Genomic DNA, 17900 nt, shown 5'->3' with positions numbered 1-17900 from the left:
CATAATTTCAGTTTTAAAAAACGAAATAAGCCTAAGCATTGTGGAACGCTGAAAAGTTCGTGTGTGTGTATGTTTATTCTTGTTTTCGTAATCTTACATTTGACAATAACAAGATTTATCACTATTGCGCATTTGTCCACTTAGTGCGTTGCGCTTAGAGGGACCATTAACTAGGAACCAATCTTACCACCGACGTTCTCATCGGGACTATTTAAATGTGACACATTTTACCACTTGCGTGAACTGTTAAGAAGGATGAATAACTTGCTAGTTCATTGTTGACATTCATTTTCTGTGCTTTGTAGAGCTAGACGACCAATGGTGTCTGAGATGCAAGACAACACAATACAGGAATCTGTCCCTAAAACTAATGGTGAATGTTTGTGGCCACACGCTGTGAGTATCCATTCATGATGACTAGCTAGCCTTCCTAGCTATTAGCTGCATGTTTTCAAACCGTTAGATGAATACATATATATTATTTAGCCAGACAACTACAACAAGAAATAGAAAATAAACTGTAATGTTAGCTAGTACTTCTGTAACGTTAGTTAAGCTGAAAGTGAGGAGCTATTACCTTTTGGTGCGTGATGTCAACATTCATGTTTGCTTGTTTTCTTTTCTTTCTATCTGCAACATAAACACGTCCCTTTGTCTCAGCGTGTCTTGTTTACAAGCTGTACAGTATGCACACGTTTATTTTTTAATAAACAACGCTGGCTTGTTGTTTATTTTGATTACAAGAAAATGTGATACGGAAACTGTGCCCATATATCAATTCTGGTTGATGTAGTGCCTCAGTCTCTTTGGAAGTAACAGAAAAAAAGATAGCAATAAAGCTGTTCCCAAAATTCCCCCTGTTTTGTAAGCCCAGACATCTGCCCAGTCTCCGTGATGGAGAGGAGACAGGTTTATTTTATGGGTGTTGTTATGCAGTGACAGTGAAGCTTGAGGAAAATGCTGGTGTCTGCTGGAGCATATGTTCAACCCTGTATGTTTATTGACCGTACCATCAGGATGTGGCTGTGCTTCGTCATCAGGTCAGCCCACTCATAACTCAGAGCTTCTGTTCTGTCTGGACGCAGGGTCACACTGGGAGAACATTTAAATAACTTTGCAATAAAGCAATTTAGAGGATCGCCCTTCCCTAGCTCCGGTCACCTTGCTGGTGCTCTTCAGAGCTGTTTACCAGATCATCAGGGTGCTGCTAGGAAACTGCAACCACACACATTGGGACATTGTCTTTTGACTGTCCCGACTGCTGGTTATTTGACTACTTTTTGATTTCAAGGTTTGGTGTGATGATGTTAATGCAGAATATTTCCACAATCTCGGAACCCAGAACCAATCCGATCTGTCACCAGAGATAAGCCTAAACTTGACAAAAGTGAGATTTGTTTTTATCATAGTCAACACACTGTCTATAGGCTTATTTGAATGGAATTCTAGAAACAAAAATATCCTGCCCACCTGTTTACCTAACCTGTCTGTCTATCTGCCTTCCTGCCTGTCCGTTGGTCTGACTGTCAGTTGGTCAAGCTGTGGCAAGGTCTTATCTGCAATGGGGAGAGACTCTTGCTGACAGCTGTCAACGCTGTGAAGCCATCCAGTCTAGGCCGTCCCGCGCGCGATATGGAACCACTCCACCCTGCATCTAAATTTAAACCCCACAGTGGCACATTTACTGTCCCCGTGGCCAGTGGCCTTCTGTTATTTATTACCTACGCACGATGGCGCAGGGCCTGTGTCCTTTGGCATTTGGTGACGGGCACAGTGCACAGCACAGATGCCGGTGGGCCAGGGATATTAGGTTGGGTAGGTACAGATCAAGGAAGGAGTGACAGGGACACCTCTGCAGGTGGAGGCTAGGTTCTTGTGTGTCTTGTCAGTCACCTACCCTTTAGAGGGCAGAGCGATGTAGTTTATCCGAAAAAACTCATTTTGGAAATTTTACTCTTTCCCATGCTTGATGATGTACCTTGTAATTTATGACATTCCTCTTCCCATTAGTTAAAGAGCCAATCAAGTGTCCCAGTGTTTTCTGGCTGTGGCTCTGCACGTTTTTTAGGTGTCACAAGCAGGAATGGGGCATCACAGCAGGTTAGCAGTGTTCGATGGCCAGGTGATTACACAAAGGGATCTCCTGTCTGGGCCCAGGCACCACAGCTGCTTGTGTGGGAGTCTAGAGCATGGAGTCTAGAGCATGGAGTCTAGAGCATGGAGTCTAGAGCATGGAGTCTAGAGCATGGAGAGGGCTTCATGGGAGAAACGGGTGAACCAGCCCCTATGTGGCTGCATTGCTCCTACCTTCACTAGTGTATAGGAGGGAGGGAGGGAGAGGAGGAGGAGGGAGGGAGGCAATGTCACTGGCCCTTGGGGTTGCTGAGGGGGAGGGGATTGTTTTTGCTGTGCCAGGCCCCTGTTTACCTCCCTCCTGACTTGCTGACAGCTGCAGATGGGAGAGATATGAGCTCTGAGCAGGACAGGTGAGAGGGAGGATTGGGGGGTGCAGGGCTCGCTCACCATTCTGCTGCAGTGAGAACAACCCTGGGAGAGAGGAAGAGACTGAGGGAAAGATGGCGTATGCTAGAGAAATCATGTGGATGATGCTGGACATAATACCGTATAGTCTATGAGGCCCATATGCCCAGCAGCAGGAGAAAGGCACAATCTGAAAGATGGTGCTGCAGTGGATAGCAGCTGTTTTACGGGCTCTTGACCAATTCTGTCACCCTGTGTATTAGTGATATATGGGTTGACTCATAACCTGCAGTCCCCGCGCTTATATCCACAAAATATTGTGTGGATGAAGGGCAGGTGGGTGGCAGTCGGGTTGAATAAAGGGAAAACAATACATTAATAAATCCATAATGTATCATTCTTGTGCAATTTATGCTGAGTGAACAGTTTTTATTTATTTATTATGCTCAACAGTTTCCCGTGTGTATCAAGAATGGTCCACCACCCAAAGGATATCCAACAAACTTGACACAACTGTGGGAAGCATTGACGTCAACATGGGCCAGCATCCCTGTGCAATGCTTTCAACACCTTGTAGAGTCCATGCCCCGATGAATTGAGGCTGTTCTGAGGGCAAAAGGGGGTGCAACTCAATATTAGGAAGGTGTTCCTAATGTTTTGTACACTCAGTGTATATCTATAGGCTACATTGAGGTTTTTCTTTAATTATTTTTAGGCTATCTGGCATTAGTGCGTAAGTCTAAGCTTTAGGGCCTAACTTTACACTCGCCAAATAGCCTACACGCCAATTGCCAAATGCTTTTGGGAATGGGCAGAAAAAGTTAACATCGATCCACTGAGGCAAAAATAACAATTTCAGAGAAGGGAGGGCCAGATAGAAAAGTAATGTTTGGGAAAGATTTGGTGTAGTGGTAAAAGAGGATGATTGGAGTGCCTATGTTATGTGTGATGATTGTGAGACGCTATACAAATTCGACAGTCACAAGACGGGGACTTCAAATAGGCCAATGGCACGTCAAGGGAACTGTAGCCTACTGTTCAGATGGGTTAAATGGAAACTGAAATATGGACACTGACTGTAGGTGTATAACCTCTCACATAGTCTTTATATTAACTCCTGCAGAATTAAGCATTTCTTGCAGTAAAATTATACACCAAATGTACATTTTGACTCAGGAACAGCATCTTAAGAGAATGCGAATGCTATCTTTATCAGCATCATAAAAGCTAATACTATTTCAACCACATAAAATATACATCCAAGCCAAACTGAAATCTTATCAGAAACATTCGTTTCTATTTCATTACAACCAGTCAAACGGATGTCCTTTGGAAATTTAGCACAGAAAATCGTTCCCATTTTTTTGTTGTTGACTTATTGCATTTTCTCCCCGGTCCCTAAATGTCTTCGCTCTGCAAAAGAAGCAGAGATGACGGAGAACTTTTCCGATGTCAACAAGATTGAAGCATTCATTCTATCGATTTAAGGCGTTATTCTGGAGAGCAAGAGTTTATTTAGTCTTCTAGGGTAACATAATGACAGAAGAGAAGCTACTAATTATAGATAAGTTGACTAACAAATAGCCGAACAAAATGTCGGAAATTATAAGCAGAAACGTATCTAAATTAGGCAAAAAAATATCCTGCACCCCCTGTCAAAAAATCTATCGTTAAACATTGTGTATTTATTCCTTGTGTTTTCGATTTATTTTTCTCTCTGCATTGTTGGGAACGGCCCATAAGTAAGCATTTCACTGTTGGTCTACACCTGTTGTTTACGAAGCATGTGACAATAAAAATGGATTTGATTTGACAATAAGAGAAAGGGTCCTAAACAAATGGCTCTTCTGAGAGGAGCTAGCCTGAAGATGGCAAGTTCACTTTGACAGTCTTCTCCCTCCAATCTTCTCATAGCTTAATCTCTTTGCCCTAGAATTACACAGGATTTCCCCTGTAGTGGGTCTGTTGTGTGGTCCATTTATGGAACAGGGGGCAAGCTACGCCCCACTCCTGGCCCTACCTGATGAATGGGCTCTTTGTGGGTCTGTGGAAACAAGCAGCAAACCCCCCTTTTACCTCCATATGGCTAGGCATATACATCTCCTGTAGCCTGGGGCCACAGTGAACATCTGCCCCTACTGGGCTGCACTTGAACAGGGGGCTCTCTCATGGTCCTGGGGACCAACCACGTACAGGATAGTTTTGTTTAATTTATGTTGTTTTGTGCTAAATCCAGCAATTGTTGAACACTAGGCCAATTTGCTAATGTTTTGTGAGCTTTTTTCTATACTAGAGGGTGTGTTGGTATTAATGATCTTTTGGCAGGTTTGCTTTGTTTTACGCATATCTGATATGTAAACAGGTAAAGTCCAGTAGCTCTGCAGTTTCTCCCATAACTGCTTTTTCCTTTAGAATCCTGCTGATGAGGTGATAAAGGTTTACTGCCTTAGGCCTAAAGGACTCAAGTTCTGAAAAGGGTTTGAAAGAAATGCGACTTTGGAAACATAACATTTTCTACAAAAATATTATCACATTGAAAAAACAACTACATTTTGGCTATGTTTTGGGGTTAAAATGGTTGTAGTCACCCCAGATGTGGCCATTTGGAAACCAGATGTTGGGGCTTGCTTCTGAAGGTGGCCAGCTAAGAGCAGGACGCCTACAGAAGGTGAATTCCAGTGGAATAAAGCTCCACAGAGACTTAATTAAAAGTGTCTGTGCAAACGTTTATCCAGCCTCCCCCCTGCCCGCCCCTCCTGCTGCCTATTTAGGGAAGATTTAAGGCCTTTTCCATTGTCTTTAGGGTCCACTCCTCACTTGAGTGTGATTGATGGGTAAACGCCTACCTGCTTAAAGGTGTGATTGATGAGTAAATGTTGCTCGGCCCGAAGGTGGCTCTGGTGGTTGTTATGGCCGTGTTGTTGGGATGGCTTGAGGAAGGACCCTCTGCATTGGAATGTTTTCCTATTGGTGGAAATTGACATTTGATGATGGGATTTGTGTGTCATGCAACAATTTCCTAGAACAGCTCTGTGTTGGCCAATGAGGGAAGGGAACACCTCTATGCAGTAAGAGTTATTAAACCAGACCAATAAAGGAACACTGAGACATGATGAGATGTCTAATGTAGTCCTGTGGTTAGCCTTCCTTAATCGATGCAGTTTATAATGAAATATTTATCTCTAATTTACCGTAACTGTTTTGTCTTTTTGGGGATCTCATTAATATTAGGCCAATTGTTAGAGCACTTTCAAGGTCATAACAAATTATTACGATCCTGACAATGTTGAAAGAAGCCAGAGCCTCTCAGAGAACTTCAGCATCAGTGGAATTTGAAATAGTTTAGTGATGAGAAGCTGTGAGTACTTTGCTGAACTAGATTTTTCTATTGTGTGCAGCGTGGCACGCTGACTGTTTGAGTTCCTTTTGAAATGATATTAGAAAAAATACATTTCCAGTGCAGACAGACACTCTTTGACAGGAGTGTCAGATTCATTGTCTGTGTGAAGGTTGAGGGTTAATCAACATTCCATTCATGATTCCTACCGTCTGAACTATTACATTAAGGTAATATAAGATGGCCATTATCACATGTTGTGGGGCTGATAACTCGCATACATATTATGTAAAATGGAAATATACCACCAGGCCATTGCTAAGGGAAAGTGCATTAGACATGCACAAAGGTAATAGATTTTGACATGCTTGCTCCATAGAAAAAGTTTTTTCTTCTGTAAAGCTGTGTGTGTTTGACAAATTCGTGTGTCGGTCTCCTCAGATGTGAGAGCTGTGTGGATATGCTGTTTGTGCGTGGCTCGGGGACCTGTGTGCAGTGTGGCACGCCCCTGAGGAAGAGTAACTTCCACATGCAGCTCTTCGAAGACCCAGCCGTCGACAAGGAGGTGGAGATCCGCAAGAAGGTGCTCAAGGTGTGAGTGAGGGGCACAGGGGAGAAGGGTGTGTCTCTGTGTTTGTGTTCAGCCCACTCCTCCCTCTCCTTAAGCTGCTTTTGTCATTATGCTGTTTGTTTTGTAGACAATGACCCCCCAGGGGTTGCTCCAATAGGAAGGCTCTTTTCCTGCCTTACATCTGCCTCAGCCCCTCCCGTTCTGTCCATCCCTCATCTTTCTTTCTTTAGCCCTGCTATTTCAATGTAATGTGTGCAAACAAGTATTAGGCCTGATAATTACAGTATATAAACTATTTTTTTCTAAAAAAAAATATCAGTTACAACAAGAGAGACTTTGACTTCTCCAGCCTGAGAGAATACAATGACTACTTGGAACAAGTGGAGGAGATCGGTGAGAGGAGGCTGTGGACTCAGGAGAGATGGCGAGATAGAGGGGGAGATGCAGCCTGGTCTTAGTGCATTGAACTGTCTCTGGCCTTGGCTCTGGATGTTGAAGTTTTACAGGCGTCAGTGCCAGCCAGGGTCAGAGACCCACCAGTCTCTGTGCCAGCTCTCAGAGATTTCTGTCAGATTGTGTTTGCACTGTGACAATGGGTTAGACCTCTCCTATGGTCACCTATGCTTACATCATCAGAAACATGGCTTATTACTTTTAGAGCGATACAATGGCAAGCCCTTGAATTGAAACATTCAACCTTACTTATACATGTAAAACACAATGAATTATCTAGAGTCCGATGCTTTGCAACATCATACTTTAGGTTGTTCCGAATCCGATTTCAAGTATCAGCCCTAGATTTGAAGTGAAGTCCATGCTAGTGTGTTGATGGAGGGCTGCCCTGCTCTCTCCTCTCCAGTCTATAACCTGACCATCAACCTAGAGGTGGAGGGCACCAAACAGATCATGGAGGCGTACCAGAGAGCGAATAGAGACATCATCCAGAAGAACAAGGGCAAGCTGGTGGGTACCTGTAACCCCACACTGACTCACTCTGCTTTGCCTGATGAAACTCATCGCTTATGCATTATTCTGTTGTATTACATGGTCTAGCTCCCTCTCTCACCATCTGTCTCCTCCTGCAATACTCTGTCTACTAGGATATGGATATGTGGTCCTCTGTAGCTCAATTGGTAGAGCACGGCGCTTGTAACGCCAGGGTAGTGGGTTCAATTCCCGGGACCACCCATACAAAAATGTATGCACACATGACTGTAAGTCGCTTTAGATAAAAGCGTCTGCTAAATGGCATATTATTTATTATTATTATATGGATTATTCTCTCTCTCTCTCTCTCTCTCTCTCTCTCTCTCTCTCTCTCTCTCTCTCTCTCTCCAGCAGACGCGAGAGCAGGAGGAGTTGGAGGAGCTGCTGTTGTTGGAGCATTAGGGAAATAAGCATCGCAGGCTGGAGACTGCAAGAGGCACAGAGACCGCTACAGTGAGGGAAAAAAGTATTTGATCCCCTGCTGATTTTGTACGTTTGCCCACTGACATAGAAATGATCAGTCTATAATTTTAATGGTAGGTTTATTAGAACAGTGAGAGACAGAATAACAACAACAAAAATCCAGAAAAACGCATGTCAAAAATGTTATAAATTGATTTGCATTTTAATGAGGGAAATAAGTATTTCACCCCCTCTCAATCAGAAAGATTTCTGGCTCCCAGGTGTCTTTTTATACAGGTAACGAGCTGAGATTAGGAGCACACTCTTAAAGGGAGTGCTCCTAATCTCAGTTTGTTACCTGTATAAAAGACACCTGTCCACAGAAGCAATCAATCAATCAGATTCCAAACTCTCCACCATGGCCAAGACCAAAGAGCTCTCCAAGGATGTCAGGGACAAGATTGTAGACCTACACAAAGCTGGAATGGGCTACAAGACCATCGCCAAGCAGCTTGGTGAGAAGGTGACAACAGTTGGTGCGATTATTCACAAATGGAAGAAACACAAAATAACTGTCAATCTCCCTCGGCCTGGAGCTCCATGCAAGATCTCACCTCGTGGAGTTGCAATGATCATGAGAACGGTGAGGAATCAGCCCAGAACTACACGGGAGGATCTTGTCAATGATCTCAAGGCAGCTGGGACCATAGTCACCAAGAAAACAATTGGATACCCACTACGTCGTGAAGGACTGAAATCCTGCAGCGCCCGCAAGGTCCCCCTGCTCAAGAAAGCACATATACATGGCGTCTGAAGTTTGCCAATGAACATCTGAATGATTCAGAGGAGAACTGGGTGAAAGTGTTGTGGTCAGATGAGACCAAAATCGAGCTCTTTGGCATCAACTCAACTCGCCGTGTTTGGAGGAGGAGGAATGCTGCCTTTGACCCCAAGAACACCATCCCCACCGTCAAACATGGAGGTGGAAACATTATGCTTTGGGGGTGTTTTTCTGCTAAGGGGACAGGACAACTTCACCGCATCAAAGGGACGATGGACGGGGCCATGTACCGTCAAATCTTGGGTGAGAACCTCCTTCCCTCAGCCAGGGCATTGAAAATGGGTCGTGGATGGGTATTCCAGCATGACAATGACCCAAAACACACAGCCAAGGCAACAAAGGAGTGGCTCAAGAAGAAGCACATTAAGGTCCTGGAGTGGCCTAGCCAGTCTCCAGACCTTAATCCCATAGAAAATCTGTGGAGGGAGCTGAAGGTTCGAGTTGCCAAATGTCAGCCTCGAAACCTTAATGACTTGGAGAAGATCTGCAAAGAGGAGGGACAAAATCCCTCCTGAGATGTGTGCAAACCTGGTGGCCAACTACAAGAAACGTCTGACCTCTGTGATTGCCAACAAGGGTTTTGCCACCAAGTACTAAGTCATGTTTTGCAGAGGGGTCAAATACTTATTTCCCTCATTAAAATGCAAATCAATTTATAACATTTTTGCCATGCGTTTTTCTGGATTTTTTTGTTGTTATTCTGTCTCTCACTGTTCAAATAAACCTACCATTAAAATGATAGACTGATCATGTCTTTGTCAGTGGGCAAACGTACAAAATCAGCAGGGGATCAAATACTTTTTTTCCGTCACTGTACAGGCCAAGAGGAAGAGCAAACAGGCTCTACTAGATAAACTGGTGAGACACCTAGACATGTACACAGACACACACCACATACAGTCACACTAATAAACACACATTGCCACATAGGCCAACGGGAACAAATGGTAAGTTATAGAACAATCTGGTGACACACGTAGAGGAAGAACAACCAGGATATATAAGATGAGCCAATGACTAGGCTCATTAAGAGCTTATTACAACTCCTGGCAAGTCTCCTGGCTCCTGGCATTGTGTTTAGCTGCAGGCTTTAGAAGTCATTGTCCCTGTAGAGCAGCCTGGTAAAGAGCTGTCACAGATAGCAGGTTGAGCTGTTTGTTTGTTTAAACACTGGGCCTCTGTTGTCTGTTGGGAGATGAGCAGTAAGACCCCAGGGACACGCTCCTGTGCTTTGGCATTTACAGTAGAAATCTCTTCGGCCTCACACACACACACACACACACACACACACAAAGAGATATACACTACTTGACCAAAAGTATGTGGACACCTGCTCGTCGAACATCTCATTCCAAAATCATAGGCATTAATATGGAGTTTGTCCCTCCTTTGCTGCTATAACAGCCTCCACTCTTCTGGGAAGGCATTACACTAGATGTTGGAACATTGCTGCGGGGACTTTTACATTTTTTAGTCATTTTTAGCAGACGCTCTTATCCAGAGCGACTTACAGTTAGTGAGTGCATAAATTTTTCATACTGGCCCCCCATGGGAATCGAACCCACAACCCTGGTGTTGCAAGCGCCATGCTCTACCAACTGAGCTACAGGAGGCCTTGGACTTGCTGAATGGACTTGCTTCCATTCAGCCACAAGAGCATTAATGAGGTTGGGCACTGATTTTGGGCGATTAGGCCTGGCTAGCAGTTGGCATTCCAATTCATCCCAAAGGTGTTCTATAGGGTTGAGGTCAAGGCTATGTGCAGGCCAGTCAAGTTCTTCCACACCGATCTCGACAAACCATTTCTGTATGGACCTCGCTTTGTGCACGGGGGCATTGTCATGCTGAAACAGGAATGGGCCTTCCCCACATTGTTGCCACAAAGTTGGAAGCACAGAATCTTCTAGAATGTCATTGGATGCTGTAGCGTTAAGATTTCCCATCACTGGAACTAAGGGACTTAGCCCGAACCATGAAAAACAGCCCCAGACCATTATTCCTCCTCCACCAAACTTTACTGTTGGCACTATGCATTCGGCGAGGTAGCGTTTTCCTGGCATCCGCCAAACCCAGATTCGTTTGTCAGACTGCCAGATGGTGAAGCTTGAATCATCACTTCAGGGAACGCGTTTCCACTGCTCCAGAGTCCAATGGTGGCGAGCTTTACACCACTCCAGCCGACGCTTGGCATTGGGCATGGTGATCTTAGGCTTGTGTGCGGCTGCTCGGCCATGGAAACCCATTTCATGAAGCTTCCGACTAATAGTTATTGTGCTGATGTTGCTTCCGCAGGCAGTTTGGAACTCGGTAGTGAGCGTTGCAACCGAGGACAGACAATTTTTACGCGCTTCAGCACTCGGCGATCCCGTTCTGTGAGCTTGTGTGGCCTACCACTTCGCAGCTGAGCCGTTGTTGCTTCTAGACGTTTCCACTTCACAATAACAGCACTTACATTTGACCGGGGCAGCTCTAGCAGGGCAACTAACTTGTTGGAAAGGTGGCATCCTATGACGGTGCCACGTTGAAAGTCACTGAGCTCTTCAGTAAGGCTATTCCACTGCCAGTGTTTGTCTATGGAGATTGCATGGCTGTGTGCTCGATTTTTATACACCTGTCAGCAACGGATGTGGCTGAAATAGCCGAATCCACTAATTTGAAGGGGTGTCCACATTCCCTTGTGTGTATATATAGTGTATCAATGATCAAATAGACTGATAGTGTTTGCAATAGATCCTGATAAGGAGCCATCAGCAGATCACCTCCAGCTGTACATTGTTCTGCTCCACACCTTCCTTTCTGCCTGGTGATGAAAACACTCCCAGCTCTGTGCCCACTGCCCGTCCACCCCGACAATAACGTCCTGCTCCCTCCATGGATGGCGTGCCGGGGCTTGTGTTTTCAGACCTATAAGCTTGGCAACACTCCACTGGAGAAATTGCAATTTTCAACCTTCGTTTAATGGAGGGGAAGACGGTGCAGTGTACTTGAAAAAACATCATACCACCAGGGTTTTTAACATGGCTTGCATCAATAATCTGATGACTAGCCTTGAACCACCTTGATTTGTTAGTTGTGCAGTTATAGGGAGGAGTGTGTGATTGATATTTTGAACTCTGAGGTTCCCAAGTTCCACATCTCATTACATGTACCAGTCTTCGAAGCACCTCCCCATCTTTTACTTGGCGTAAATCCGTTTTTTGCTTTATCATAATTCAGTGGTTGTTGAACATACAGTGCATTCGGAAAGTATTCAGACCCCTTGACTTTTTCCACATTCTGTTACGTTACAGCCTTATTCTAAAATGGATTAAATAGTCCCCCCATCAATCTACACACAATACCCCATAATGACAAAGCAAAAACAGGTTTTCAGAAATTTTAGCAAATGTATTAAAAATAAAAAACTGAAATATCACGTTTACATAAGTATTCAGACCCTTTACTCAGTACTTTGTTGAAGTACCTTTGGCAGCATCGGGGAGCGTCGCTGCACAGCTATTTTCAGGTCTCTCCAGAGATGTTTGATCAGGTTCAAGTCCGGGCTCTGGCTGTGCCACTCAAGGACATTCCGAGACTTGTCCCGAAGCCACTGCGTTGTCTTGACTGTGTTCTTAGGGTCGTTGTCCTGTTGGAAGGTGAACCTTCACTCCCAGTCTGAGGTCCTGAGCACTCTGGAGCAGGTTTTCATCATGGATCTCTCTGAACTTTGCTCCGTTCATCTTCCCCTCGATCCTGACTAGTCTCCCAGTCCCTGCCGCTGAAAAACATCCCCACAGCATGATGCTGCCACCGCCATGCTTCACCGTAGGCATGGTGCCAGGTTTCCTCCAGACGTGACGCTTGGCATTCAGGCCAAGGAGTTCAATCTTGGTTTCATCAGACCAGAGAATCTTGTTTCTCATGGTCCGAGTCCTTTAGTGGGCTGTCATGTGCCTTTTACTGAGTGGCTTCTGTCTGGCCACTCTATCATAAAGGTCTGATTGGTTGAGTGCTGCAGAGATGGTTGTCCTTCTGGAAGGTTCTCCCATCTCCACAGAGAAACTCTGGAGCTCTGTCAGATTGACCATCATGTTCTTGGTCACCTTCCTGACCAAGGCCCTTCTCCCCCGATTGCTCAGTTTGGCCGGAAGGCCAGCTCTAGGAAGAGTCTTGGAGGTTCCAAACTTCTTCTATTTTAAGAATGATCAAGGCCACTGTGTTCTTGGGGAGCTTCAATGCTGCAGGAATTCTTTGGTACACTTCCCCATATCTGTGCCTCGACACAATCGTGTCTCGGAGCTCTACGGACAATTCCTTCGACCTCGGCTTGGTTTTTGATCTGACATGCACTGTCAACTGTGGGACCTTATATAGACAGTTGTGTGTGCCTTTCCAAATCATGTCCAATCAATTGAATTTACCACAGGTGGACTCAAATGAAGTTGTAGAAACATCTCAAGGATGATCAATGGAAAGAGGATGCACTTGAGCTCAATTTCAAGTCTCATAGCAAAGGGTCTGAATACTTACAAATAAATAAGAAATACCTTATTTACATATTATTTTTGCAAACATTTTTAAAAACATGTTTTCGCTTTGTCATTATGGGGTATTGTGTGTAGATTGAGGGAAAACATTAATTTAATCAATTTTAGAATAAGGCTGTAACGTAACAAAATGTGGAAAAGGTCAACGGTTCTGAATACTTTCCCGAATGCACTATATATATATATATATATATATATATATATATATATATATATATACATACACACACACACACACACACACACACACACACACACACACACACACACACACACGGAAATATGATTACTTACCTCATACCTGTATTTGGATGTTCCCCTCCAGGAGCGCTCTCATGTCCCCGCCACCATCCTGCTGGCCGAACACAAGGACCGGGCCGCCCAGCTGGAGACCCAGATTGAGAAGCAGAAACAGGTGGTCAAAACCACCATCTTCTCCACCGGCATCCCTATAGTGAGTACTGCACGCCACATACAAACACACTGACTGTCCTGACTGTGCAGGCCGGATTAAGCCTACCACATAGTTGGCATGCAAACAACATCCAAACAGGCTAGCTCACACAGACATGCTAGTGAATGTCCAGCATGCACCCTGAGTCGGCCTAGTCTAGCTTAACGTTAAAGCACGATGAGCTCATACGAATACTCTGCCTACGTGACTTCACTCAATGGTAACGCATGGTTAACTTCCTTACACAGAGCCCAATGCAGGTTAGCTTAATGGGGCACACACTATGCCCTTTAGGTCAATGGTAATTCATTGTTGGCATATTACAGTGGTGGTCAGTTTAGATTAGCTTGATGCTAATGGTTGGGGAGCCCCTAAAGGAGGTTGTTGCTGCAGTGTATTGTGTCCATTCCCTTATCGAGGTTCTCTGCCTGGTGTGAGAACAAGCCCTCAACTCCTCTGTAATGTCATCACATTCCTACCTGCAGCCCTCAGAGACCGAATGAGGGCTCTGGCTCTGCGTTTTGTTGAGCTGTCAGCTTTGTGTTATTCAGGGTGTCTGTTAAGGACTTCTTCCATTTGGCAACTGCTTCGTTTTCCTCCGCAGTCGTTTATTTTCATTTTACCGTGATGAGATAAAGCGATTCCATCACCGTCCCATCCCCTGCCTTCTTCTCCTCCAGCCCCTATGAGAAGCGTGGCGGTCTTCCCAGGGTGCAACGGTGCGTGGGAAGAAATCTCTGCTCAGTGCTCACCTAGTCTCAACTCCATGACAGTGGAGAAGTCTCTCTCTCCAGTGGTCTTTCTCCACACACTCACTCATTCCTATACATTACATTGGTGAAAAACCTTTTATTCCATCTCATCAGCCTAGCTGGCATGGGTGATCCTCTGGTCAATGTAGTTGTACCATGAGTGTATTTGATATCCATTTAAACCCAAAGACACGACCACCACCCATTCTTCATCCACCAATGGGGGAAATAGCTGCTCCACTATGGCTGGCTTCACATGGAGGAGGATGTGGTTCTCTGTAACTGACTGGATATGCAGCATGAAGTCGAACTTGCTGATGGAGAAAGGGTTGTAGGATGCTGTTGCTCTTGGCTCTGACTCTGGCTGTTTTTCCTCACTTTTCTCCTCCTCCCTCTGGCTCGGGTGGGGTAGAGCAGTTGCCAGGCGTGTCTGGACACCGCAAGGCTTCAGTTGGGCTTCAGTGTGGTTTTTCTTTCCCCTCACCTCAGAGTCCAGAAGACTAACTTCTGTTTGACTTGGTGGCGTTTCAAGATGGCGCGGTTGATTCCTGCAGAACGCCGGCTTATTTAGTTCAGTTATTTAGTTTTATTTATTTTGTTTGTGGTGTCCTGTTGAGGTACGATTCAAATGAGAGAAGATGGAGTCGTGTTGCTGTCATTTCAGAGAGCGAAAGGGAGAGAAAAACATTAATTTTCCCATCTGAGAATAATCTTTCCATTAATCAATAATAGGCTGTATGAAGGGTTGTATCAAGGGTGCTTCTCTCTCCTCTTAACTGTCATGTCCTGGACATGGAAGCAGACTTAGAGAAAGATGGAGAGAATGAAGGAGGTGAAAGGTGAAACGACTGCAGCGCCTCCATGGTCATGTCTTGTCTCCTCTGGGGGTTTGGAAGCTCGGGGTTTGGCCCCACAGAAGACTCCGCAGGCAGGCCGAGGTATTTGCATTTATTAAGGAACCCCATTAGCTGCTGCCAAGGCAGCAGCTACTCTTCCTGGGGTCCAGCAACATTAAGGCAGTTATATACAATTTTAAAATATTACATAAAATATAATTTCATAAGACTTTTCATATCACATTAAGTGTGTTCCCTCAGGTCACTACTCTACTACCACATATCTACAATACAAAGTAAGTGTATGCGTGTGCCTGTGTGTGTCTCTTCACACTCCCAGCTGTTCCATATTTGTATCTGTTATTTAAATCTGATTCTACTGCTTGCATCAGTTACCTGATGTGGAATGGAGTTCCATGTAGCCATGGCTCTACGTAGTACTGTGCGCCTCCCAAAGTCGGTTCTTGACTTGGGAATTGTGAAGAAACCTCTTGTGGCATGTCTTGTGGGGTATGCATGGGTGTCCGAGCTGTGTGCTAGTAGTTTAAACAGACACCTCGGTGCATTCAGCATGTCAACACTTCTTAGAAAAACAAGTAGTGATGAAGTCAATCTCTCCTCCACTTTGAGCCATGGGAGATTTATGTGCATATTATTCATGTTAGCTCTCTGTGTACATTTAAGGGCCAGCTATGCTGCCCTGTTATGAGCCAATTGTAATTTTCAGGCAGAGCAGCGTTTTATTACGTACAGACTTCTCCCCATCTTAGCTACTGTTGTATCAACATCTTTTGACCATGACAGTTTACAATCCAGGGTTACTCCAAGCAGTTTAGTCACCTCAACTTGCTGAATTTCCACATTATTTTCTACAAGGTTTAATTGGGGTTTAGTGAATGATTTGTCCCAAATACAATGGTTTTAGTTTTAGAAATATTTAGGCTTTACTCAAAGCCAGTGGCATGCCATTAGTAAAGATTGAAAAAAGTAAGGGGCCTAGACAGCTGCCCTGGGGAATTCCTGATTATGTTATAGAGGCTTCCATTAAAGAACACCCTCTGTGTTCTGTTAGACAGGTAACTCTTTATCCACAACATAGCAGGGGGTGTAAAGCCATTACACATACACTACCGGTCAAAAGCTTTAGAACACCTACTCATTCAAATCTTTTTTTTTTATTATTTTTTTTTACTATTTTCTACATTGTAGAATAATAGTGAAGACATCAAAACTATGAAATAACACATATGGAATCATGTAGTAACCAAAAAAGTGGATTGCTTTTCTAACAGTCTTGAAGGAGTTGGGTAGTGTGTTGGGTCATTGTCCTGTTGAAAACAAATTATAGTCCCACTAAGCCCAAACCAGATGAGATGGCGTATCGCTGCAGAATGCTGTGGTAGCCATGCTGGTTAAGTGTGCCTTGAATTCAAAATAAATCACTGACAGTGTCACCAGCAAAGCACCCCCACACCATAACACCTCCTCCATGCTTTACGGTGGGAAATACACACGCGTCTCACAAAGACACGGCAGTTTGAACCAAAAATCTCCAATTTGGACTCCAGACCAAAGGACACATTTCCACCAGTCTAATGTCCATTGCTCGTGTTTCTTGGCCCAAGCAAATCTCTTCTTATTATTGATGTCCTTTAGTGGTTTCTTTGCAGCAATTCGACCATGAATGCCTGATTCACACAGTCCCCTCTGAACAGTTGATGTTGCGATGTCTGTTACTTGAACTCTGTGAAGCATTTATTTGGGCTGCAATTTCTGAGGCTGGTAACTCTAATGAACTTATCCTCTGCAGCAGAGGTAACTCTGGGTCTTCCATTCCTGTGGCGGTCCTCATGAGAGCCAGTTTCCTCATAGCGCTTGATGGTTTTTGCGACTTTATTTGAAGAAACTTTCAAAGTTCTTGAAATTTTCCGGATTGACTGACCTTCATGTCTTAAAGCAATGATGGACTGTCGTTTCTCTTTGGGTATTTGAGCTGTTCTTGCCATAATATGGACTTGGTCTTTTACCAAATAGGGCTATATTCTGTATACCTTGTCAAAACACAACTGATTGGCTCAAATGCATAAAGAAGGCACACCTGTTAATTGAAATGCATTCCAGGTGACTACCTCATGAAGCTGGTTGAGAGAAAGCCAAGAGTGTGCAAAGCTGTCATCAAGGCAAAGAGTGGCTATTTGAAGAATCTCAAATCTCAAATATATTTTGATTTACTAAGGGTTGGTAACAGGCTGATTGGTCGGCCATTTGAGCCAGTAAAGGGGGCTTTACTATTCTTGGGTAGCGGAATTACTTTAGCTTCCTTCCAGGCCTGAGGGAACACACTTTCTAGTAGGCTTAGATTGAAGATCTGGCAAATAGGAGTGGCAATACCGTCCACTATTATCCTCAGTAATTTTCCATCCAAGTTGTCAGATCCCGGTGGCTGGTCATTGTTGATAGACAACAATAATATTTTCACCTCTTCCACACTCACTTTACGTAATGCAAAATTACAATGCTTGTCTTTCATAATTTTATCAGTTATACTTGGATGTCAGCGTTTGTTGCTGGCATGTCATGCCTAAGTTTGCTAATCTTGCCAATGAAAATATAATTGAAGTAATTGGCAATATCAGTGGGTTTTGTGATGAATGAGCCATCTGATTCAATGAATGATGGAGCTGAGTTTGCCTTTTTGCCCAAAATTTTATTT

General features: G+C 44.2%; 1 protein-coding gene across 2 annotated transcripts in view; it reads left to right on the top strand.

Moving 5' to 3' along the window:
- LOC121539352 (CDK-activating kinase assembly factor MAT1-like) overlaps window positions 1-17900 on the top strand; it is a 68354-nt gene that overhangs the window by 2564 nt on the left and 47890 nt on the right. Inside the window, exons 1-5 of one of the 2 annotated variants that reach the window (XR_006657419.1) lie at window positions 6323-6410; window positions 7249-7352; window positions 7728-7829; window positions 9439-9477; window positions 13471-13523. Coding sequence is in view for 1 of the 2 variants with exons in the window: in XM_041847770.1 (XP_041703704.1) it covers window positions 371-396; window positions 6260-6410; window positions 13471-13599 (306 nt within the window). In the remaining variant the exon portion in view is untranslated. Of the gene's footprint in view, window positions 1-305; window positions 397-6259; window positions 6411-7248; window positions 7353-7727; window positions 7830-9438; window positions 9478-13470; window positions 13600-17900 lie in introns of those variants that run through there. The other variant, XM_041847770.1, reaches the window with a different exon arrangement.

Source organism: Coregonus clupeaformis, chromosome 25, assembly GCF_020615455.1.
Source record: "Coregonus clupeaformis isolate EN_2021a chromosome 25, ASM2061545v1, whole genome shotgun sequence".
NCBI classification, from domain to species: domain Eukaryota; kingdom Metazoa; phylum Chordata; class Actinopteri; order Salmoniformes; family Salmonidae; genus Coregonus; species Coregonus clupeaformis.
This window is presented reverse-complemented; position numbering and strand designations above follow the sequence as displayed.